Source organism: Pleurodeles waltl, chromosome 7 (assembly GCF_031143425.1).
Source record: "Pleurodeles waltl isolate 20211129_DDA chromosome 7, aPleWal1.hap1.20221129, whole genome shotgun sequence".
NCBI lineage: Eukaryota > Metazoa > Chordata > Amphibia > Caudata > Salamandridae > Pleurodeles > Pleurodeles waltl.
In genome coordinates this window covers 613,952,832-613,978,228 of record NC_090446.1, presented here as the reverse complement: position 1 = coordinate 613,978,228, position 25,397 = coordinate 613,952,832, and the positions used below count along the sequence as shown (strand labels likewise).

General features: G+C 44.9%; 1 protein-coding gene across 1 annotated transcript in view; it reads left to right on the top strand.

The window, feature by feature from the left end:
* Nucleotides 1-25,397, top strand: part of FAF2 (Fas associated factor family member 2) — a 156,359-nt gene that overhangs the window by 7,690 nt on the left and 123,272 nt on the right. Inside the window, exons 2-4 of the mRNA XM_069244573.1 lie at nt 18,826-18,894; nt 19,129-19,263; nt 20,873-20,949. Of these exons, the coding sequence (XP_069100674.1) occupies nt 18,826-18,894; nt 19,129-19,263; nt 20,873-20,949 (281 nt within the window). The remainder of the gene's footprint in view (nt 1-18,825; nt 18,895-19,128; nt 19,264-20,872; nt 20,950-25,397) is intronic.

Sequence of the window (25,397 nt, the reverse complement as noted above, 5' to 3'; positions counted from 1 at the left end):
GTTGTGTTCAGATTGAACATCAACCGAGACCTGGACTGATCCATCAAAAGGATGTCGTCCAGATAAATTATGAGGCGAATGCCTTGTAACCTCAGAGTTTCCACTACTGGTTTGAGAAGTTTTGTGAAGCACCACGGCGCCGACGACAGGCCGAAGGGGAGTGTGGTGAATTCGAACACCTGGTTGTTCCATAAGAATTGCAGGAATCTGCGATGGGGTGGAAAAATAGGGACCGTGAGGTACGCGTCCTTGAGATCTAGACGAACCATCCAGTCCTCCTGTAAGAGGAGGTCGCGTCTTTCTGCAGAGATGGCACAGTTCGCGTTGCCCAGAAGACAAACAGCTCTCTGAGCCCATCCCGCAATGATGTCCGTCTGAAGGGGAGTGTTTGCTTGCTTGGCCCGCTCCGCCAATTGAATAATTTGTGTGAGGGGACCTAACACATCAAGAAGTTTATCCTGGCATGCCCTCCAGGAGCGATCAATCCCTTTCTTGGGATCCTTGGTGTACTTGGAGAAAAACGTACACATTTTTGGGTCAATAACTGGCGTGAGAGCGACCTTATCTGATAAAGACGGGCGTGGGCACTCCGCCCGTAGACGAGCGCGCACCTCTTTGTCCAGAGGTTGCCTAATTTTACCGGCGACATATTCAGCCACCTTGTGGTCTGGACGCCACTCCGAGGAACGCGGATGGTAGATACCCTCCGGCTCAAACATATCGGAGTCAGAATCGGCGTGATCCGAAGGATCTGGTAGGGTAGCACCCGGACGCCAAGGGCGACCCGAGTCGTCATCTAGAGATGATGAGTCCTCATCTGAACCTCCCATGAAGCCTTTGGGGGATCCCCGATCAGGGTTCCATAGGTGGTGAAGCTTGTCACCCAGTACTCCGGGCAAACGGTCCTCCCGGGAGGGTACGCGCTTATGCGCGCGCGCACTCTTGGGATTGGGTGAAAATACCCCATCCCCCAGGTGCCCCGCGTCGCGCTTGCGCATTTTCCTGGGGGCTGAAAGGGTAGAGGAGTCACCCTCTGCTCCCGTCACACCAAACATGCCCGTACCTCTGGACACCTGTTCAGTAAGCTTAGCTACAGTATCCCTAAGAGGGGCCAAAGCGTGAGAAATAGCCTGGGAAAACAAAGTGTCCACTCCGGGGGGAAGGGTACGGTGAGAGGGACCCTCACCTGGGGACATGTTGGGAAAAGGTTCATTCTCTTGGGAGGAATGCATAATGAGGACTATGACAGAGTGTACACCCAACAAAAAATATACAATATATAGGGTAAAATCCCTACCCTCTCTGTCACTGACAGTAAGACAAGAAAATAATGCCTTCCCTAATGGGGTAATTCTTACACAAACGGGTGTCAGGGTAGGGAAGATGAAAAAATGCACCAGGGTGGCAAACATGCAATAGAGGAGAAACCCTCAAACCTGGGAAGAAAAGCAAAGTGGTTAATGCAGATATGCCTGCTAAGAGACTGAGTGTGTCATCTGGCAGGCCTGGAAATCGAACCCTGCTTGTCTGGGTGAAAGGCAGGAACCTAACTCCCTGGACACAACAGGTTTCCCCAAAAAAGCAAACGCGAAGCGCGAGCCACGCGCTGAAAGAAACGCGCTCTTCGAGTACGAAGAACACAGCGCGCGCTCCCTCTGGTGGGCCCGACGTGTATTAACACGCCGAGGGCCGAAAGGAAACTAAGCGCTCGAGCGGCCCGTCCGTTCCGGACCGCTCGTGGCGAGAAAGCGGCTACAGAAAGCCCCGTAAAACAATTGAGCGGCAGCGCGCCAAGTTAAGGAAAACAAACTCCCAACGGAGGCAGAAAAGGCACTTATCTGAGCAGTGAAGAAAGAGGAAGTGTGACGTGTCTCGGGCCATTTATACTGACGTGAAGGAGGGCACCTCATTGGATACTCGTTACCATGGCGGCGGGCTCATGGAACTTGTAGTTTTTCTGTTCATGTTTTGTTTAACTTTGAACTTGCTGTTGAATAAAGAGTGAAGAAAGATTTGCATAATCCTCGCCTCCGGTCCTGTGATAGAATTTGTGTCGGTGTTTTTTTTTTTTTTTCGATCTCCATTCGGTTACTTGCCAAATCTTTGATATGATATGTGCTAATGGGATTTCCTGACATGAAACTTGTTGCGCGGAATTGTCTAATGTCATTTTCTCTGTTAAATCCAGTTCTCTCCATAACGGTAATGTTTAAGCACACGTCATTTACCAAAAAGAGCGATGTATTTTTCTTAAGGCTCTATTTTGATGGAGGTACTAGAGTATTTCTGGCCATCCTTGCAAAACTGATTGATTATAAGAAAGCTGGAGACCCTTCCACGCACAACCCCCACGTTTCATGGGTTTGTAATGCAGATGTAATGACATGAGAATGCATCATACTTCCAGCAAAACTTACCAGTTAGTTGCAGCAGGGAGTTAGTGTTTCTTTGTGACCGTTGGTGTGCAGGAGCTGTTGAAACTCTTGATGTTCATCGGCAAGGGTATTATTGAGAAGATCAAGGCCATACAGAATTGGCAATACCTCTCCTAAAACCATATGGCAGGGTTTATATGGAATAATTTTCTTCAGAAGTAGGAATATTAAAATGTGTTATCCGTAAGCCAAATTAATTGCATCTTTCAATTTTTTCTTGGGTGTGCTTCTTTCACTGATGTTTCTCAGTAGAGTTTGTAGAAGAATTTGTATTTATACTACACAGTAGTCTGGCCTTTATTATCTCAGAGGGCATATCGATAAATGTCCTCCGTGTGCTGGCTCTTGTGGCGTCTGCTTCTTTCACTTATGTTTCTCAGTATAATTTGTATTTATACTACACAGTAGTCTGGCCTTTATTATCTCAGAAAGCATGTCGATCAATGTCCTCCGTGTGCTGGCTCATGTGGCGTCTGCTATTTTCACTTATGTTTCTTAGTAGAATTTGTAGAAGTATTTATATTTATGCTACACATTAGTCTGACTTTTATTATCTGAGAAGGCATCGATCGATGTTCTAAGTGTGCTGGCTCTTGTGATGTCTGGGCTACAGGATAATGTGAGTTTCATATTTGTGGTCTGCCCATTCAAACTCTCCTGATTGAATGGGGAAATAAATGATCGGTGTACTACCAAAATCCTTTTTACTGCCTAGCACCCTTCCCTCCCCCCTTGGGACGAGTAGTAACGAATATTTGTTTTCCGTGGGCTGTGGCTTTACTAACCATGACTCGGTGACGCTCATCTGCTATTGTGTGGCTGTTCTCTCCATCTGTGTCTCTGCACCCAGCTCTTCTTTGGTTACCACTGTCCACATGCTAGAGGTCAGGCCAGCGAACAAGGTGGGGCTGCTTGTTTCCCGTTTTCAAATCTGTTCCCTTCGCAGGGATGGCGTTTGTATATATAGAAACAGTGGCAATGCAGATATTTTGTAAATTAATTCAAACTTAGATATTGGTCTGCGGGGGGTCACTAGTACCCTGGAATTGGCTGTCCCTTCGTTAACTGTGCTTTTGCTGTATATGATGTATTGATTAAACCCGATGTTTAACCCTTTTGCATTTCTATCAAATCTGTGTCTTCTTGGATGAATTTCGCCATCTTTAAATATTGGCAGTATGAATCGGCCCTCCTGGTTCCTCATTATTTTATAAGACATGGGATGAGTGTTATTAAGTCATGTATCTCATTTTACATCTTGCATACTTAATAAATACGATGGCGTGTGCTTTTAATTTCTTATGCTGTGCCAGAGCATTTCGTTTAAAGGTTCTATACCATCGCAATTGCTATATATTTCTTTTCTTTGTTGTAGATCTTCGCTACCTGGATCATTCTGCCACATTTTCATACAATTGTTTTTAACTCCGTATCCGATTACACAGCAGGCTATCAAAAGATAAAAATGTCTATTGAGATTAAGATACCTTTTGCAGTCGAAATAGCAATTTAGTTGATATAGTTCAAAGACATCACTGCAGTGCTATTAGTAAGAAAATGGTTAGATCATTAGGCAAAGTCTTTTTAAGGATGGTGAACATTGCCTTTATAAATGTGCATTTTGTGTTGTAGATGTGCACCCCTTACACTTACCTTCAAAATGGCATGGATACCTTGGATGATTGCAATAAGTTCCCTTGGGTTGCTTACTGTCATCCTAGTATATGTCTCTGAACTTGCACCATTGCCATCCCTAATATGTCTATCCATGTTTGTTGCTCCCTGTCATTCTAGGTTGGGCTCCTCAAGAATCTAACGTGGATGGTTGCACATGGTCTATTTGCCTGTCATCCCATCCTTAAACTCCACAGAGGATATAACATGACTGGTTGCTGTGAATTCCCGTGGGCTGCTCCCTGACACTCCCAAATATATTATTCAGATCTTGTGACTTTTGTAAAATGCCTATCCCTGTAGGTTGCTTCATGGTGCTTTCAGGTGGACTTTGAAGAAACCTTGCAATGGTCAGTTGTATGAAGGCTATTCTATGAGTCTTCTTATCATACCTGTCTGGACTGTTCAGGCTTGTATTGTGGTTAGTCTGTAATGCTTGCTTTTTTGCCTCACCACCATGGATCCATCAGAGCACACATGCTGTGTGTGTGTGGTGCTTATTCCCAAACCACGCCTTGTTAGATAGGACAAAGGATATACCATGGATAGTTGAATAGAACAGATCTCTTAATGCTCATTGCTCCATTTTTGGGTACCCTCCATAGACCATATACTATGGCCAGCTGTTCCTATGAGTGTCTCCTTACCATTCCTGAGAGCACTGCTTTTGATTGTATTCTGGCTGGTCATATAATGATGCACATTTGTCTTTCCAACATAGCCCCAACTGAGCACACACTGGCTGCATAATATATATTCCATGAGGTATAGTGTTTGCATAATGCCCATTGCTGTGAATTGCTCCTAAGCTGCTTCTTGGTGTATTTTCCCAAAACGTATCTGCCAATTCCTACGCATAATTCCCTTTTCTGTGGGTTGCTTCCTGTAGATCTTTCATGGATTCATTAGAGTATATATTGTGGATTGGTGTGTGATTTTCTCCCCCCACCACCACCAACCCCCCCATAAGGATTACCACCTGGTGCTCCTAGGTGGACCTTGCAGGCCACAAGTCATGGTTGGTTGGTTACTAAATGCCCAGTCCTTTGGGTTGCTCATCTGCTGTTCTTGTGAACTTCAGAGTGCATGTGACACTGGATGCAAGAAAGCGACCCCCCTTCATCTTTGGAACCCGTTTTTATGCCCTGGTGGTTTATCATGTATGATACAGACTAAACAAATATGATAGATATCCACATGCATGACAGTGTCTGCTCTCACTTTTTCCTTTGCACCTATATGTATACACATCTACACAGTTGCATTGATACTGTTTTGAGCAGTTGCAGTCCTAAACACACAGCACATACGTTTCTCGTATTGGTCACACCACACTTGCACAACATCCATCCACACAATAGCATCTCATACTTAAGTATACTTTCTCGGTCTCCCTAAAGCTTCAGATTCATATATGAGTGCAGAGGCAAAACACTGTAAGAGCAGTACTATGGTACTTCCACATCATCCAAACACAACACATGTAGACAACATGACACACACAGTTTCATCCATAGTGCTGCCACAGTGTAGCATGCTACCAAGGCACACATGCTCTTTGTCATCTTGTGAGGAGCTATTGAGCCTTAAGTAAATGCTTTCACATAAATGTGTCCTGTGTGATTAACCTGCTCAAACTACTTTTCATAGTCCTACTGTCTTCTAAGGTAGACTTTGGGAAGTTGAATTTATTTATTGATTTTTTTTTTTTTTTTTTTTTTTTTTTTTTTTTTTTTTTGCAGGTTGTTGAGGAATCTGTGATGGGAAACGTATTTTAGCCATTCACTTCTCAAATAAATCTTTACTTTCAGACACCAGAGTTTCATTAGTCGTTCGTGGTTGATTGAACCAGCGTTTTTTTCATTGTGGTGTGTTGCGCACTCTTCCACTGTGTTTTGCTGGGGGTTGCGGAACTACTGAAAGGAAATTCCAAAAAATGCACATATTGGGCACTTTTAATTTGAGCCGGTAATCTGATTGAGCTACATAAGCTAAAAACATTTTGTCTTATAGCTGTTGTGAGGGGCTTGCAAAGCTTGTTAAATCAAAGTGACCTTTGTGTGGCCATGTTGACAGTTGGAACACCTTAGAAGTAAAGCAACGGCACTGCATGTATTTTTTTTATAGTGAACTGATCATGTATTCATCAAGGAAAAGTACAGCTCGGTCTCTGGAATGCGCATTGGGACAGGGCCTGTTCCTTTGCATGTTTTCGACACAGACCGAGTACAGCCAGTGTTTGAATTTCATAACCGAAAGGAAAGGGGTTACTTGAATCTTTTGAGTTAGTTTAAGGGATACACGACGGGGAAACTTAGCACTGAGGAAGGAGCTCGCCTGAGAGTGGACGCACTACTCAGGAATCCCATTTTGGGGACGGTCTCCTGCCTCAGCCATTCAGGGTTCCTTGGCTTGGTGCTGGCAAGGAGGATAGATTTACCCCCTATTGTGATGCATTTTAATTCTTAACTGCTTAGCTTGAATTTATATTCACTGTATATATTCACTGCTGATGAACTGCATATTTTTTGCATGTCATTGTTTAACTGCTGTGAGTATTTTGCCATATGCATGTGTTTTACTTCACTTGAGTTAAATGCTTAGGTTCATATATTTGTGTGCTTTTATTTGATATCGGGGAAGTGCCTTAAAAAAATTGTTACTCAGACCAAGAGTGCTTCATCGTTCCTCTTAGTTTAGAGGAGAGCAGCACTGCTGCAGCAGTATCTATAAATGGTCAATTTCCAAAAAATTTTAAAACCATATTTTGCCTCCACCTGAAGTGTTTCTTTGGGCGTACTATAGTGGGGAATTTCAGACTTGTGGACTCGGCTGAAGCCCAAATGAAGCTCTAGAAAAGGAATTGTCAAAGGTTACTTTAACAATATGAATCCTCTTTATAATGGAACAAGAAGGATGTGGTGCTGAGTTCAGACGTTCTTAGTGTTTATTTCAGTTTTGCATTAATGGGGTACTTGATATACCTGGAGGCCAAACCTGTGGGCATCTTGCCTTTATCATGCTGCCTGCTGAGCTGCAACAAGACGGACTTGTAAAGGCCTCACACTTGGGCTGAGTGATGAAGGCAGATGGTCAGTGCAATAAATAGTAAGATTTTAAAAAACAGGGACATACTGAACGCTTGGCCAGAGAGACTATAACTGGAACTCAGCCTCTCCCAACTGCACTATGGTTGGTCCCATACTCCCACTTAATGGAAAAAATAGTAAGTTACATAGAAAGGGAGAAAAACATACCTAAAACTAAAAGTGCAAAAGCGAGCAAAATGTGGTTTTAAAATTGACAGCTAAATAAACTTTATCATGGGGCCAGGCAGTCCTCAGGATATAAGGAGAGAAAACTGACAGTGTGGGAAAAAAAAATCCGTGTAAAAACGTCTGTCAGAGGAGTAGCTGGACACTTCAGCTGATTCAAAGTCGGATTGAAATCGGGCGGTCTATAAATCTTAACATTACGCTAATTGCTGAAGGTAATTGGGTGGAGCCACCCATGGTAGTTAAAAATCAAGGAAATACTAAATGGTTAGAGAAAGTGTTACTGAAGGCCAGCCCCTCAGACTATTGTGATTAGTCCCATACTCGCATATACTGGGAGAAGAAATTAAAAAATGAAAAGGAGAAAAATAAACTGCTTAACTTTCACCTGGTTAATAGATTATGTGCTGCTGTCACATTTTATCAACATGGGTACATTTTCTTTAGTAATGAATTGGTGTGCAGGTGGATTTTTGAAAGGGCTACTCCAGTACATTTTGTTTCACCTGACATGTTTGATTGCTTTTTTCCCCTAAATGCCAAGTAATTGGAACTGTATCAGCCTTGATGTTTCAGCGTCTCCTACTTTTCTTAGCGTCTTTTATTCTGGGGATTAGACAGTAATAGTAGTGTTTATATCCTATTTTAAATATAAATATGTTTGATTTAAAGTTGTACCTCAGAGAATGAGTGTTCTTTCAGGCTCTAGCATCAGCCTCGGTTTTCAGAAAAATAAATGTAGTGGTTTAATAATTGATGGGCCCATTGCATTTACTCATGAGGTGACAGTGTTGAAATGTGAGGGGGGTGGGAAGGGTTCCATACAACCAAAGGAAAGTGGGTGGGTTGGGGGGGTGTTGCCGCTTTATCTTTTGTAGAGACTTAAAAAAAAAAATACTTTTCCTAATACAGTCACAGCACTTTAAATAATTTTTCAACACAAAAACAGAATAAACATGATCATGCATATCTGCGAGAAGGATGGTAGCTTCAATCACAACGTATGTATCATAGTAGCTGAGTTACATAGAGCAAAGTTGAGTACATATTTTGACTTCCCAGCAACATTTTGTATCTTTACTTGTGTGTAAAGAAATGGCTCATTGTTGCGGTTACCCCCCACTTTTTGCCTGATACTGATGCTGACTTGACTGAGAAGTGTGCTGGAACCCTGCTAACCAGGCCCCAGCACCAGTGTTCTTTAACCTAAAATGTACCATTGTCTCCACAATTGGCACAACCCTGGCACCCAGGTAAGTCCCTTGTAACTGGTACCCCTGGTACCAAGGGCCCTGATGCCAGGGAAGGTCTCTAAGGGCTGCAGCATGACTTATGCCACCCTAGGGACCCCTCACTCAGCACAGACACACTGCTTGCCAGCTTGTGTGTGCTGGTGGGGAGAAAATGACTAAGTCGACATGGCACTCCCCTCAGGGTGCCATGCAAACCTCACACTGCCTGTGGCATAGGTAAGTCACCCCTCTAGCAGGCCTTACAGCCCTAAGGCAGGGTGCACTATACCACAGGTGAGGGCATATGTGCATGAGCACTATGCCCCTACAGTGTCTAAGCAAAACCTTAGACATTGTAAGTGCAGGGTAGCCATAAGAGTATATGGTCTGAGAGTCTGTCAAAAACGAACTCCACAGCTCCATAATGGCTACACTGAATACTGGGAAGTTTAGTACCAAACTTCTCAGACTAATAAACCCACACTGATGCCAGTGTTGGATTTATTAAACAATGCACACAGAGGGCATCTTAGAGATGCCCCCTGTATTTTACCCAATTGTTCAGTGCAGGACTGACTGGTCTCTTCCAGCCTGCTGCTGAGAGACGAGTTTCTGACCCCATGCAGTGAGAGCCTTTGTGCTCTCTGAGGAAAGAAACAAAGCCTGCTCTGGGTGGAGGTGCTTCACACCTCCCCCCCTGCAGGAACTGTAACACCTAGCAGTGAGCTTCAAAGGCTCAAGCTTCGTGTTACAATGCCCCAGGGCACTCCAGCTAGTGGAGATGCTCGCCCCCTGGACCCAATAACCAGGGGTAGTCGCTCCAGCCTGCTAAGTGGTGGGATAGATTGCGCAGAAAAGAAGTGTGATCTACATTTGGCACGCATATAGAGCACAACACTATGGCCCGACCCGCAAGTCGGCCACGGACCAGGGCAAATCTCCCTTGCCAGTCTATGATCTGCTCCTCTGCTACAAAAGGGACACCCGCTCTGTAAGGAAATGCCTCCTTGGCATGGTTACCCCCTGACTTTTTGCCTTTGCTGATGCCAAGTTATGATTTGAAAGTGTGCTGAGGCCTGCTAACCAGGCCCCAGCACCAGTGTTCTTTCCCTAACCTGTATTTTTGTTTCCACAATTGGCACTCCCTGGCATCCAGGTAAGTCCCTTGTAACTGGTACCTCTGGTACCAAGGGCCCTGATGCCAGGGAAGGTCTCTAAGGGCTGCAGCATGTCTTATGCCACCCTGGGGACCCCTCACTCAGCACAGACACACTGCTTGCCAGCTTGTGTGTGCTAGTGGGGATAAAATGACTAAGTCGACATGGCACTCCCCTCAGGGTGCCATGCCAACCTCACACTGCCTATAGGTATAGATAAGTCACCCCTCTAGCAAGCCTCAAAGGCTCACCCCCTTTGTTACAGCACCCCAGGGCACTCCAGCTAGTGGAGTTGCCCGCCCCCTCCGGACACGGCCCCACTTTTGGCGGCAAGGCCGGAGGAGATAATGAGAAAAACAAGGAGGAGTCACTGGCCAGTCAGGACAGCCCCTAAGGTGTCCTGAGCTGAGATAACTCTGACTTTTAGAAATCCTCCATCTTGTAGAAGGAGGATTCCCCCAATAGGAATAGGGATGTGCCCCCTCCCCTCAGGGAGGAGGCACAAAGAGGGTGTACCCACCCTCAAGGACAGTAGCCATTGGCTACTGCCCTCCCAGACCTAAACACACCCCTAAATTCAGTATTTAGGGGCTCCCCAGAACCTAGGAACTCAGATTCCTGCAACTTACGAAGAAGAGGACTGCTGAGCTGAAAAACCCCTGCATAGAAGACGGAGACACAAACTGCTTTGGCCCCAGTCCTACCGGCCTGTCTCCCTCCTTCAGAAGAAAACTGCTCCAGCGACGCTTTCCCCCGGACCAGCGACCTCTGAATCCTCAGAGGACTGCCCTGCTTCCAAAAGACCCAGAAACTCCAGAGAACAGCGGCCCTGTTCAACAAAGACTGCAACTTTGTTTCCAGAGGAGCAGCTTTAAAGACCTCTGCAATCCCTGCCAGAAGCGTGAGACTTGCAACACTGCACCCGTCGACCCCGACTCGACTGGTGAAGAAACAACGCTACAGGGAGGACCCCCCCAGGCGACTCCAAGACGGTGAGTAACCAAAGTTGTCCTCCCTGAGCCCCCACAGCGACGCCTGCAGAGGGAATCCCGAGGCTCCCCCTGACCGCGACTGTCTGAATCCAAAACCCCGACGCCTGGAAAAGACCCTGCACCCGCAGCCCCCAGGACCTGAAGGATCGGAACTCCAGTGCAGGAGTGACCCCCAGGAAGCCCTCTCCCTTGCCCAGGTGGTGGCTACCCCAAGGAGTTCCCCACCCCCCCCCCACCCTTGCCTGCCTGCATCGCTGAAGAGACCCCTTGGTCTCTCATTGAAACCTATTGAAAACCCAATGCGTGTTTGCACACTGCACCCGGCTGCCCCGTGCTGCTGAGGGTGTACTTTCTGTGCTGACTTGTGTCCCCCCCCCCCCACCCCCCCGGTGCCCTACAAAACCCCCCCCCCCCCCTGGTCTGCCCTCCGAAGACGCGGGTACTTACCTGCTGGCAGACTGGAACCGGGGCACCCCCTTCTCCATTGAAGCCTATGTGTTTTGGGCACCACTTTGAACTCTGCACCTGACCGGCCCTGAGCTACTGGTGTGGTAACTTTGGGGTTGCTCCGAACCCCCAACGGTGGGCTACCTTGGACCCCAATTTGAACCCCGTAGGTGGTTTACTTACCTGCAAGAACTAACAATAACTTACCTCCCCTAGGAACTGTGAAAATTGCACTGTCCACTTTTGAAATAGCTATATGTGTTTTATGTAAAAAGTATATATGCTATTGTGATTATTCAAAGTTCCTAAAGTACTTACCTGCAATACCTTTCAAATGAGATATTACATGTAGAATTTGAACCTATGGTTCTTAAAATAAACTAGGAAAATATATTTTTCTATACAAAAACCTATTGCCCTGGAATTGTCTCAGAGTGTGTGCTCCTCATTTATTGCCTGTGTGTATGTACAACAAATGCTTAACACTACTCCTTTGATAAGCCTTCTGCTCGACCTCACTACCACAAAATAGAGCATTAGTATTATCTCTTTTTGCCACTATCTTACCTCTAAGGGGAACCCTTGGACTCTGTGCATACTATTCCTTACTTTGAAATAGTGCATACAGAGCCAACTTCCTACATTGTGGCACAATTGTTACATCTATTTCATAAGTCCCCACCACAGCGTCAACAAGGACAGCCAAATCATCGCTCCCCAGCTCCGGGCCGTCGTCAACACTTCCTTCGAGACCGCAACCTTCTCAGATATTTGGGAACACGCCAAAGTCCACACTCTTCTCAAAAAATCCAAAGCTGACCCTGAAGACCTCACAAACTACCGACCCATCTCTCTACTCCCCTTCATAGAGAAGATAGTAAACATACAACTGTCTTGCTTCCTAGATGACAGCAACATTCTCGACGTCTCCCAGTCTGGATTCTGCAAAAACCACAGCACTGAGACTGCCCTCATCGCCTGTACGGACAACATCAGGACCAGATTGGACAAGGACAAGACAGTTGCCCCCATCCTCCTATACCTCTCTGCAGCTTTAGACACAATATGCCACCAAACCCTCTGCACACGCCTATTCGCCACAGAGCCCTGTACTGGCTCACCTCCTTCCTCTCCAAACAAACCCAAAGAGTTCGCCTCCCTCCGTTCCAGTCTACAGCCACCAAGACCATCGGTGGGGTCCCCCAAGGATCCTCCCTCAGCCCCACTCTTTTCAATATCTACATGTCTCGTCTTGCCAACATCATCCGCCCACCACGGCCTCACCATCATTTCATACGCTGACGACACCCAGCTCATCATCTCCCTCACGGGGAACCCATCTACCGGCAAGAATAACCTGCATGCCGGACTCCTCGCTATTGCTAACTGGATGACAGCAAGCCACCTCAAATTGAACTCAGAAAAAAACGAGATCATCATCTTCGGCCCCAACAAGACAGCATGGAACGACTCTTGGTGGCCCACCACCCTTGGACCAACACCCACCACCCATGCACGCAATCTTGGCGTCATACTGGACTCATCTCTCTCCATGACTCAGCAAATCAACGCCATATCATCCTGTTGCTTCAACACCCTTTGCTTGCTACACAAGACTTTCAAATGGATTCCGTTAGAAACAAAAAGAACGGTCACTCACGCCCTCATAAGCAGCAGAGTGGACTACGACAATGCCCTCTAAGCAGGGACCACAGCCAAGCTTCAGAGAAAACTCCAGCGAATCCAGAACGCAGCCGCACGTCTCATCCTCAACCTCCCCGCCACAAACAAATCTCGGCCCACCTCTGATCCCTACACTGGGTGCCCATCAACCTAGGGATTATCTTCAAAATCCTTGTCCACGCTCACAAAGCCCTCCATGACACCAGACCAGCCTACCTCAACGAAAGAATCAACTTCCACAAACCAACTCGACAGCTCCGCTCCACCGCCCTTGCCCTCGCTACAGTCCCCTGCATCCAATGCACCACCTCTGGTGGCAGATCCTTCTCCCACCTTGCCTCCAAGACCTGGAACTCCCTCCCCTCCCCACCAACCTACGCAAGACCCAGGACCTCCTAACCTTCAGAAAGCACCTGAAAACATGGGTTTTTGAGTAGTAATTCCCCCCCCCCCCCTCCCCAGCGCCTTGAGACCCTACCTGGTGAGTAGTGCGCTTAAGAAATGTATTTGATTGATTGAGGAATAAATGGGTCTCAATCAGTAACCCCATCCACATGAGAAAAGCCCATTGTAAGATCAGATCTATGTATAGCCTGTATTCGTGGGTGAATGTCAGGTGGGAATAATATATTTTGCAGATACACTCTCTAATCGGTCTTCTCTTTTTTGAATATTTGTGTTCCTGTTTCTATACAAGTCTCCTCTGCCCTTGCGTAGAGACTTTACCAGAAAGACTTCCGTTGTCAGTCCTCAGGATCATCCTGGTTTGACATGTACATCTCCCCATGGAAAGCCAAAGTGGGGAATTTCCGATAGGCCTCTAGCCATATTCTCTGCCCTCTCGATCTGACCCACCTCCCTGGCGGGTGCGAAAAGATAACCTACTCTGGAGAACACTTAGTGAACTACTGAGAAATAGGAATAGTCTCTGTCCCCAGAGAATGGAGAGTCCTGTCGCACTAACAAAACACGCCAGTGGTGTCATTCGAACAATCTTAATTCAGGAGTCATTACGTCATTAAAACCCCCACCCACTAAATGTAGGGAAGAGTCCGTCTCTAACAAGATAGCCATCACTTTGTCTAGTGTGGATTGTTGGAGCTTAGGAGGCACAGACACAAATGAGTGTGATATCTGTCCTCCCCCATACCCCTCGGACTGCTGCATAGTCATTAGGGTCTATCCAAGTCTTTAAGACCTGGAAGGGGGGCATCTCCTGAACTATGATTGCCACTCCTTGGGAGCCCGAGGTAAACCCCACATGTGCCAATGTTGATTATGCTCCACTACTGAAGAAATTACACTGGGATCCCATTAAGTGGGTTTCCTGCGATAGGACTACATCTGGTTTTAGTTGCTTGATATACTTGGTGACCAGTCCTCTCAATTTTGTGCCCAAACCGTTGGCATTCCAAGTGATAACTGACATCCCCTTTTTCTCCTACCCATCAAACTGTGCCACCACTGTGATGTATCCTACTCTGTGTTCCTTGTACCACTATCGATTCTGTACACAAAGTTTTGTTCACGCCACTCAAAAACATCCACACCACTCTCACAACAAGTAATTATAATCAAACTTCTTAAAGCCTCCCAGTGCATGCTGTCGTCCCTTGCGCATTTACATGGCTGGCTAGGCCCAAGAGGTCTGTCACTCACCCCCACCACACCACCAATCATCCCTAATCAAACTATATCAATACTTGATTACTAAGCAATCCAGGAAAAGCACACTCTTCTTGTTAACACTCAATGCTATGCACGTGGGACCCAAACTGGGGGTATGAAACGTTCCGGGCTCACCTCAAGTACACCCTGGATGAACTTCAAGCTCAGTCACCCCTCAACTATGTTTCAGAATTCTCCGGCCCATCTTATGTTACAGTGACAAGAGTGGGGTCTGGCATGGTGGATAAGGAATCCTGTCTCTTTTTGAGTTCTGACTCCGCTAAATGTCTTTTCCTCGCCGTCTCTTCTGGATCCCACCTTCAGATCTGCAGCATTTCACCTTCTGAGTCCAACTATTGCTCTCTGGTCCTTTCAGTTCCTAGTCTCTTGTCCAGAGATCTGCCCCAACGGGCCCTCCTTTTGCCAATCAAAGTCCATATTTTGGATCTGGCCCCTAAATTACCTTTCTCTGGTGGTTGGACTGGGTAGCCCACTGTGTTCAGAGCTGGGAACTCCTCAATCCGGTCCAGGCTTCCTCTGGAGTAGCAAAGAAATTACGTTTGTCCTTAAAGATGACTTTCAACTTGGTGGGGAGCAGCATGCATTGTAAGTGCAAGGAACAAAGCCTGCCCTTCACTGCATTGAAGAGCTCCGCTACTTCTGCACCTCTCAAGAGTAGTCTGGGTTCACCATGATGACCCATAATTCAAACTTGAGTTCTCCTTTCTGGCACGCCCGGTCTTGGAAGTTTAAGAAACTGGCAATTATGGCACATGGGGAAGCACCCTCCGGTGGTCTGGCCACTAACTCCCTCTGCCATCGTTCTATCGTAAAGCAGGTGGAGACATTTTCTGCCTGGAGTGTCACAAAGCCATTGCCCCAGGAAGGTCACCACACTTGCTCCCTCTGGAAAGCCTAACTGCCTCAGGTTATTGCGTCTCACTTGGTTTTCTGAGTCATCCACTCTCCACAGCAGTTCTTTAGCAGCAGCTTTCAGTTCCAACACATCCCTTGTGTTGGAGCGGATAATAGTTTCTAGCTCAGTTGTCTTGTTCTTGGTTGCTGTGACCTGATCCGCCACATTTCGAAGGCCTTTTCCATATTAGGGACTTTTCTGTTCTGACCTCTCCAATTCCACACTCGAGATGTCCTTATCAGTTGAATTGCTTGCAGTAGGGCTATATTATCTGGCATTAATGCTGTTTTGGAATCTGGAGGACGGGTGGGGGGCAGACAGGTGGGGGGGGTTGGGAGCTCCGCTGCCCTAGTGTATTTGTCAACTTTGGGTCCTTGTCTCTGGCCCTATTGAAGGCTCCTCATTAGAGCAAGAAGGGCAAAGATGGTATGAAAAACATGATACCTTAGAGGATAGTTAAACAGGATATTGTTGGGGGTTCCATGGCCAGTCCAGCTGTCTCACCTTCGAAGGAGGAAATCCAGACCATCTCTTTCCCTTCAGCTTGCTGTAATCTCTGCTTGTCCTATGGGTTTTCCCTCTTATCTGAGTTTGATTGGGGTGGGGGGGGGGTCCTATCAATGAGGGGGAGACCTGTTGATGGTAGAGTCCCTCCTTCTGAGGTCCAAATGCAATTCAGTCACCTCCTCTTACCCAGTTATCCATCTGAAGGATATATGGATGGGGGTAATACTCTCCTTTACTCCCTTTGGGATCCTTTTGTGGCTAATGTAATCGCGGAACCACGTCTGAAGGGAAGTCCATGTAAAGCAGTCTCTTCCAGTTACAGTACCGACATTGCACCTCTCCTCATCCCTGCCAAGGGCCGACCTACACGCCGATCAGGACCCAGGCCGAGGAGGCACACAGGTGGGTATGGAGTCACTGCCGGGCCGACCTCCCATTTCTGCACCATCTCCCAGCCAAGGGGAATGATCTCACCTTCAACGCCTCCGCTGTTCAGCAGTACAGGGCTAGCTTATACTAGGCAAGCGGTCAGTGTCTGAACCCGCCCGACCCCCTGCTTTCGTGCGTCATATTTAACAAATAAAGTAGTTCCCGAAACGTAAGCAGTGGAAGGATACAAGTCAGCAAATCAAAAGGTTGGTATAAGGCTATGCTCTGGGGGGGAACAAAAATAAGAGCCATTGAATAAGAGGCAAGGAAATGAGTGGCAAAACAATGATATTTTGTGGGTGGAAGGTAGGCCCACTTTAAGTTCACATTAGGTCTTTCGCACAGAGGCAGCTAGCACTGTATCGATAGACGGGACCTAAAAATCTAGCATGGTTTCAAAATGATCTGGTGTTTTTTGTCCTGCTTAAAAGTAGTGCATATTGCATTTGTGATCTGTAGATTTCACAAGGATCAGTCTTTGTATGATGGTGCAAATTGAATCATATGTAGGCCCTTTAAAGCTGATCAGAATGGTCCTGTTTTCTAGTACCAGATTAAGGCACTGGTAAATACTTATTAGCCAACATCTGAACAATTGGGCAAAGTTGATTCCCTTCCCAGTCTCCGTTATTCCCTTCCCAGTCTCCGTTATTCCCTTCCCATTTACTGTTTAAGGGAAGAATTTAGTTTGTCGGCTCACCCACTTGTAGAGAGGGGTTCCTCTCTCATTGCATGTAATGGGTCCAAATATGTAATTTTGTTTTTCTCCGTTAGCACTTTGCTTCACTTGTTTCACTGATGGTATTCTGGCCTTACTGTTAACTTTCTGTTCAGGACAGAGATATTTCACCCTTCCTTATGTTTTTAAACTCTGCGCTATCAGTCTGCACAGCTGTTGGCCTGGTGGTCATGAATGACAGCATAGGCTCTTGAAAGCAGATCTAATTTCTTTATTTTTCCCCGTTTTTAAAATGGGACCAACAGTGAAAGTGCATTTCCAACTGTAAAAATAGGAACCATCCTCAGCCTTACTAATAATTTAACTTTAATTAAATATTTGATTTTCTTCTTGTGATCGCTTCTCGCGTAAGAATAGGTCTCTTCACCTTCGTCAGATCAGTTTCACATTGCAAATATTGGACTTTTTTTTATTTTTGCGTGACTCAGTAGCAGCTCTTTCCTCTGTGTATTCCTAGTTATTCTGTTGCCTTTATTCCCCCCCCCCCCCCCTGCACGCTCTTCAATTTGTGTTTCTCCCTTGATGTTTCCAATCATAGATTCCTCAATTTTAATGCTTTTTAATTTCTGTATAAAGTGTTGCGAGCATTTATAATCCTTGTCCATTGTTTTCACTTAAGTTTCAGTTGATGAGCCTTGTTGTTCCCTTTGCTGCTCATAATTTAACAGTCCTTCTTCCCTTCTCTCTACCCTTTGCCTCTGTTTCTTGTTGGCTCCAAATATTTAAGAATTCAAACTTAATGGATTTACGATTTGCCATAAGCATTTTCCTTTCTTCATTTTTATTGATCTATGCTGTTTTTAACGGGTTAGTGTGTGCTAGTCAAGTGTGGTTATAGTTTTTTGTTTCATTCATTGTTGGATATAGGTATATGTGATGACTCAATTAACATAGTTTTAGGGATTCCATAAATAAATGGCCTAGGCCTTTACTGGTCTGTGTTTAATAATTAGCACATGATCCGCCTGATAAGGCTGTACCAGTAGAATACAGACTCTGCCAAGTTACTTTTGCAATTTCGTACTTGAAGCTACAATTTAAATCTAAAATCAGCAGCTCTTCTTTTCTTACTTAGGCTTAGTATTCATTGGTGCAGTTATGAAGTGTAACATACTGACAGTAAGACTGAAGGTGGATATCTTCGAGTTGTAGCTCACCATTTTTAAAGATTATCTGCTTGAAGGCCTAAATGATTCCAAAGCTGCTTAGACACATTTTTGTGCATTGTTAGATTGTTTGAACCCTGTGCTGTGTAATCTGAACCACTTTTCTGATAAAACATTTGGTCTCAGCCTTGTGCTGTACACATGTGTTTGCTTGCCAATTAACCCGACCCACCTAGTTCATTCTATGGCTGTGCAGGACCTTGATGGACCCAGTGACTTTACTTCTGGAACAACTGAGTGATGTCTGTAAACGTTCTGAATGTGAAATATTTTTCCATGGCAAGATATTTATAGACCCATAGAGCGGGACAGAATCTGCCACATGTCTGGAATTCCTGGCGTCCAACATGTTTGCCCCAAACATAACTCCGTTTCAAGGGCACAGACCTGTCTTGAAATGTATGTTACCTTCATTGCATGGTAATATCTATCAAATAAAATTTTAAGCAGAAGTTGTGTGCTTATATTTCCTTGCTTTTATCTAATTTGTTTCTTTTGTCTCCAGGATTTGACCGGCATTGAGTCTATGGAACAGTGTCGTCAGACTCTAGAACAGCATAACTGGAATATTGAGGTATTTTCCTTGCTTAGTTTAGCACATATTGAATTTACACTGTTGTAGGTCAATCTAGCTATGGCAGGTTTTGGAAGCTTGCATAAGGAACAGTTAAGATTTAGCAGTGTTCTTTTTATTCTGGCTTCCTTGATGTGAACCATTTTTTTTCTTGATATGTTGGTTTCTGTGTTCTGTTCCCTGTCTATTTCTCTCAACCTCATTTTTCTTCCACTTTTGTACCTCCTTCTCCAGGCTGCTGTCCAGGACAGACTTAATGAACAAGAAGGTGTTCCTGCGGTGTTCAGTCCCCCTCCAGCTCGGCCACTTACGGTGAATACGGCAGATCATAGGGTTTACAGCTATGTTGTTTCCAGGCCGCAGCCAAGGGTAAGTAATTCACAGTACTATCCTTTTATCAAGTTTGAATGAATATGCATTTCAGCACTCCGGACTGACACTTTGGTAGAGCAGATGGAGGCCGTCATACCAAAAATGATCTGTTTGAATTTAGATTTTTAGGAGCCACAAGTTTCAGGTGCGTGTAAATGATTTAAAAAAAAAAAAAAAAAGTATACCTAACTTCACAAATTTAACTGTAATTGCAATGTCTGTACTTAGTTAAAATACTTTGCTGTCTGCTTCGTGAGACAGTGACTCACTGACTTCGGCCAATTGCTCTCAGCATCCTTTTGCCCCTTTTACCTGCTTTCTTCCATCCCATGCCTTCTTGGCTGCTCTGTTCACTCAACCCTTTCTTGCCCCCCCCCCCTTGCAAATTGCTGCCGGAGTTGCAACCCTACATCGCAACAGCCACCACCCACATTTTCTGTTTTCTTCTTTCTCCCACAATCTCTGACTGCCTCACTATGTGAAGGAGATGCATCTTTACCATATGTGCATAAGAAGAGCAGGGGAAGGGAAGCAGTGTGCCTAACAAAACTACTATGAAATAGCATGGGCTCCATTCATTGAACATCACAGTGCGACATTCTGAAGATAAAAGTGCTTCTCTGATCCACAGTGAACAACCGTAGATTGGAAAAGTGTTCACAGGTGGAGTACAGATGAGAAAGGCCAAGATTCTGCCTGGGTGCTGCATTCTGGATAGTTGCAGCTGAGCCATTGGATATGTGGGCAGGATGAGTTGAATGGGTTGACACTACTACTTGTAAGACACCTATGCACCAGTACAAAGGAGCAGATATTGAAGTTTCCTCAAGATCTTAAGGCACAGGAAATGCTAATAAATGTGATTACTGATCAGAGTTCAGAGACAAATTGCCATCCAGTATAATGCTGAGGTTAGAGGGCCATCAGGAGTTCAACCATGGGATGTGAACCACTAAAATCCTCCTACCTGCACTCCCCAACTCAGTAAAAATGAGTTGCTTCTCTGACAAACCTAAAGGATTCAGGGTACTTCCATATAGCATTAGCTATGGGTCATTTGTGGATGACATCACAGGTGGGGTAATGTCTGGCAAGTCGGACCAAATATTGTATGTGGCCAGTATAGTGAACAAACCTAAGCCTTTAAAGAGTAAATCTCTGATCATAGTGGTCCACAGGGGTGCTAAAGGAGGATCCCTGATGGACACTGCAGAGAAGCCGTTTCAAAGCAGATTAGTACCAGGCGGTCAAGACAGCCTTAGAGTGGCATTGAACAAAGTGTTGCCAGACTATAGCTCAGCTTCCCACCCAGCATCCGGTGTAAGAAGCAGATGGATGCTGTGGGAGATGGTCACAGGTAGAAGAAAGGTCTTGACGGGTAACAGCTACATATCTCCCAGTATTTAAGGCCATGTGCAGATTCGTCAGTGGCCTTCAAACGTATACATTCTGTACCTTATCTAGGCTGGAAGCAAGCTTGGTGGAAATACCTGTGCTTTTTTGTGACCGCTTTAAGTAATGATGGTGCATATTTTGGTGTGTTTGTGGTTCGATAGCTGCTAGTGAGTTCTTGCCCTAGCTAAATGCCATATGCTTCTTGTTTCAGGGCCTCTTAGGATGGGGTTACTACTTAATCCTTCTTCCATTCCGATTCACTTATTACACGCTACTTGACATTTTTAGGTGAGTAGAATGTTTGTTTCTTCTTTCTTTGGTATATAAGCATTGTTGATGTGATTTCGATTTCTTCAACCATATCCTCTGCTCATTTATTAGTAAGTAAATATAATGAAAACATACATAATATGTAAAATATACAAGATCTCATTATCTGACCGTAATTGGCATACATTGTTCTTGCAGTGATGGCATGTGCAATCTCATTAGATACACAAAAGGATGATGCATGGAGTGCTGAACACTGCAAACACTCACACCTAGTCACAGATGTGGGTTTAATCCATCGTTATTTTGCTCACCATGCCACCCCCAATTGGACCCAGCCATATGCAAATCAGTCTCGACCCTGTTCTTCATGGGAACAGTCTAGCCCGAACTGCCAGGCCAGGTACTCCCTGGACCGGAAACAAGAATCCTGGGACTGGGTATCACCCTTCATCAGCCAGGCTAGCTTGAATCCGGTGGCACAGTGAGCATGGGACCTACAGCTGGGCATAACCTTCCCACTTGGGGTGGCAAATGCAACACAAAAGGATGCTGGGCGGAGTGCTGACCAATGCAAACACTCAACCCAGTCACAGATCTGGGTTTATTCCATTGTTCTTTTTCTCACCATGCCACCCTAATTTGGACATTTGCACATGGCTGGGTCCACGCTGTGTAGGATCTACACAAATGACCCCTTGCTGAATTCAGAATTCTGTCTACTTTACAGAAATGTTTAGCTGATTGGGATCTAGCATTGGTTTCACACCCATTTCTGTCACTAACTGGAAGGAGGCTAAAAGCACAAAAAAATAGTAACAATGGTGTATGTCCCCTTAAAATGCCATAATTGTTGAAAAATGTGGTTTGCTGCTTGAGGTCTGCCTGTTTCTGAAAGCTGGGAAGATGGTGATTTTAGCACTGCAAACTCGTTGTTGATGCCATTTTCAGGGAAAAAACACAAGTCTTCTTCTGCCCCCTTGTTGTTTTAATTTTTTTTTTTTTTTAAAGATTTTTGCTGCATTTTGGCTAATTTCTTGGTCTCCTCCAGGGGAACATACAAGCTCTGAGTACCTCTAGAATCCCTAGGATGTTTTTAAAAAAAGGATGCAAATTTGGCATGAGTAGCTTATGTGGATAAAATGTTATGAGGGCCTAAGCGCGAACTGCCCCAAATAGCCCAAGGAAAAAAAAGGCCTGGCAGCAAAAGGGTTAAAAGAAAGGCTTACCTATATTACCCATAACTACAGAGTTTCTGCGTTAGAGCCTGTTTCATATAAAGAGTATATTCAGGTTCTGTTTATGATGACAGCTGCACAATATATAAACATTATTGGGAAAGGGAAAAAAACAAACTGTTTTTTTTTTTTTTTTTTTTTTTTTTTTTGGTGAGGGTGTAGCAAAATCTTTTTTTACTTACAATTTTTGCTGGCTGCCATCACTACGTCAGGCAGACCGGATCCAAATGAAAAACTTCTGAACTGCAGCACAACTTAAAAGGGACATTTTCTTATTTGCACATGCTCTGATATTTATTCATGGTAGCTTGCATTCCTTTTCTTATAAGTTAGTTTGGCAACAATTCCTACGCCCAAGTGGCTCATGAGAACAAATAGCAAAATGTAGTCCCTCCTTCTAGTGGTCTGGTCTCCAGAGGAGTGCTTTGTTAGAGTACAGTTTATGACTGAAATATATAATTTCTCACTTTTTTGATGAGGTAGCCTTCAGACTTTCATATGCCCTTGTAGTGTAGGGATGGTGCCTCTTCTTTCTCCAATATTGGAGGTGTTCAGGTGTTAGCAATCTAATAGTTTTCAGAGAGCCATTCCAGTGGCTTCTGCATTGGTTGCATCCAATACTCTTGGTACTCTCCATGTGCTCATAATACTTCTCCTTTGAACTGCCCAGGTCGTTCACATGAGAAGTCCTTTTATGAACTTAAGTGCTTATGCACAAAAGGTTTGCAGATTGTATCCTTTTCAGCAGCATGTATTTACCTAACTTGAATTTTTAAAATTGTTCAGTAGAGTTCACTTCTTAGCCAAAGTGGAAACTTTTTTACTTTCATTTTCTAATGCCAGAGAAAGGTTAATTAAAATCTTTAAAAGTCTTTCTTAATGCCCCTATGCCCACGTTGAAGTCTTCAGTATGAATCATGTAGTGGGACGAGCTTCTGGTTTCTGCAAGAATGCAGTAGATTTTCCTACATGGAGTGCTTTAGGTGAGTTACTGAATAGACTAAAATGGAATTTCCAGGTTGTCTGAAGTTAAAATTTGTGTGTCTCATTGTGTGTTACAGTAAGGTTTGGGGCTACCTTTTTAGGGTTGAGCCTGCGGGGTATGCGCTAGTGAATGCGTCTCGCATGCGAGGCATTGTTGTGATCAGTAACGCGCTTGGAGTCTGTCGCTCACCATTTGTTGGTTTGCGTGGCACTCTTTCTAACAGCCTCGAATTTCCGTCAAGGCACGACTGGCATCATTTCCGTTCCTCTGTATGGAGCAAGGATCCAGCACTAATTGATTTCAACTTAATTAGTGCTCATCTGCTGCTCCTGACGCGATCGAGGTACTATTTTGTTCTTTTTCTCTCTTTTTTTTTTAAAGTTCCTGTGCCCCGCAAACAGAAGGCTTTTGTGTCGTATGCCCAGCAGGAAACATAATTGCAAAGGTTTTTTTATTTTTTAAAGCTTTTTTTTATTTATTTTTTTATTCTGTTCAGTCATGTTTTATCAGTTTCCACTCATTTTTGTTTTTTTCATGGGCGCTGTTGTCTAAAGATGACAACTTGTTCGAAATATGCAAGACCTATTCCGTTACAAATGCTTGTTTTCCTTGTACCTTATCTGGTTTAACATATCTCAGTCTATAAAGTTCAGTATATCACAGAGTCCTGCAAGCCTCCAGAAAGAGCGCATATTGAAAAATAGAGGCCTGTGATTGGTCAAGAGGCCCATTTTTTGCTTTAGCGAGAGTCTCTTGTGAGTCTTGCATGAGCAAACGCTCTGGTTAGCTGGCATTTGGAATGTTGGAAATGAAACGCCCACTATTACTGTTTTCTGTGAAAAATTGGATGTGTTGTGGAAATTAAATAAGGAAGCTTTATAAGTGGGTAGCAGAAAGGCACGTTGCCACCTTTCCCCAAGTTTAGAGAGAAAGTGTCTAAGGGATAACTGCTGCGAAGAAAATAAGCATATTTTGTTCTTAACAAATTTTTATGTTCTCAAAGGACTCACGGGATCGTAATTAGTAAAGAGGGGCCATTAAACTCTGAATACTCTGTTAGTAGGAATGCACGTTGTGGTCATTGTTCTTGAGAGGAAGTGTGTAAGAGATGAGCACTGTGACAAGTAGGAAGCTGTTTCTTAATATACAATGCCAAAAAGAGGTTTGCTGTGTGAAGAGTCCAGGTATCCCCTTTGTAGTGGACATGGCTTTCTTTAAAAATCCCAAGCATTCTATTTGCGGTAGGTTGGTTCAGCAGCTTAGGCTGATCAAAGGAAAGTGTTAGACACTTGCAGCATACACACAGACAGTAAATGACACACAGTCAGTAAGGAGGCCGACATCAATGTAGAAAAATAACCTGTATTTTTATATATTTTTAACACCAAGAACTTTATTATTAGGTAAGTACTTTTTAAGTTGGCAGTTTTGAAGTTTACAGCCCATAAATTGCATTGACTTTAATGCGGTTTTGTTATCCTATGGGAATAGAAGCATACGCTGCATAGGGTACTTGGCACCAACTTACAGGATTGTTTTTCTGGAGTTGAGGTAAGTTTCGGACAAGGTCCAAGTCAGTACCAACAGGTCACCTCAGTTGGCTCTGGGGTGTCCGGGTGCAGAGATTCTTTTTAGCACTGGAAGCCCTTACGTTATTTTATTGGAAAGAAACAAATACTGCATACAGGTACTGAGACATCCAGGTGCATAGGTGCTTTCCAGCGACTAATGTACTATTGACTTTACTAGTAAACATCCTGGGTGAAAAGAGGCTGCAAGTGGGGGGGGAGGGGAAATGGGTGACCAGTCTGGCTGAACCTTCTTAAGGGTCTTGTGACCTCGTTGGCCCACTTTGACTCGGGCTGGGGGGCTTGGGTGTCTGTTTTTTTCAGTCCAAGTCTCTTGTGGTTTTGATGTCCTGCACAGAGGCTGAAGGCAGGGGCTAGTTAACCTGGGGGGGGGGGAGCAGCTCTGGAGGGTCTCTGGGTCTCGTGTGCACAGTCACTTCACTCCTCAGACTCTAGGGCTCGGGTGCAGTGCTGCTTTGTCTGGCAGGGTCACACTGGCAGAGACTCTTGTGTTGGTCTTTGGTGCCTACAAACGTGCAGGGAAGCTGCTCCACTGCTCCAAGGGAGATGCTGGTTGCTTCTTGAAGTGGTGGCATCCTTCCAGGCTTTTTGAGGCTGATCAACTGCAGGATGAGTCGTCTTTGGCGTACCTGACAGTCATCGGGTGGACTGGCA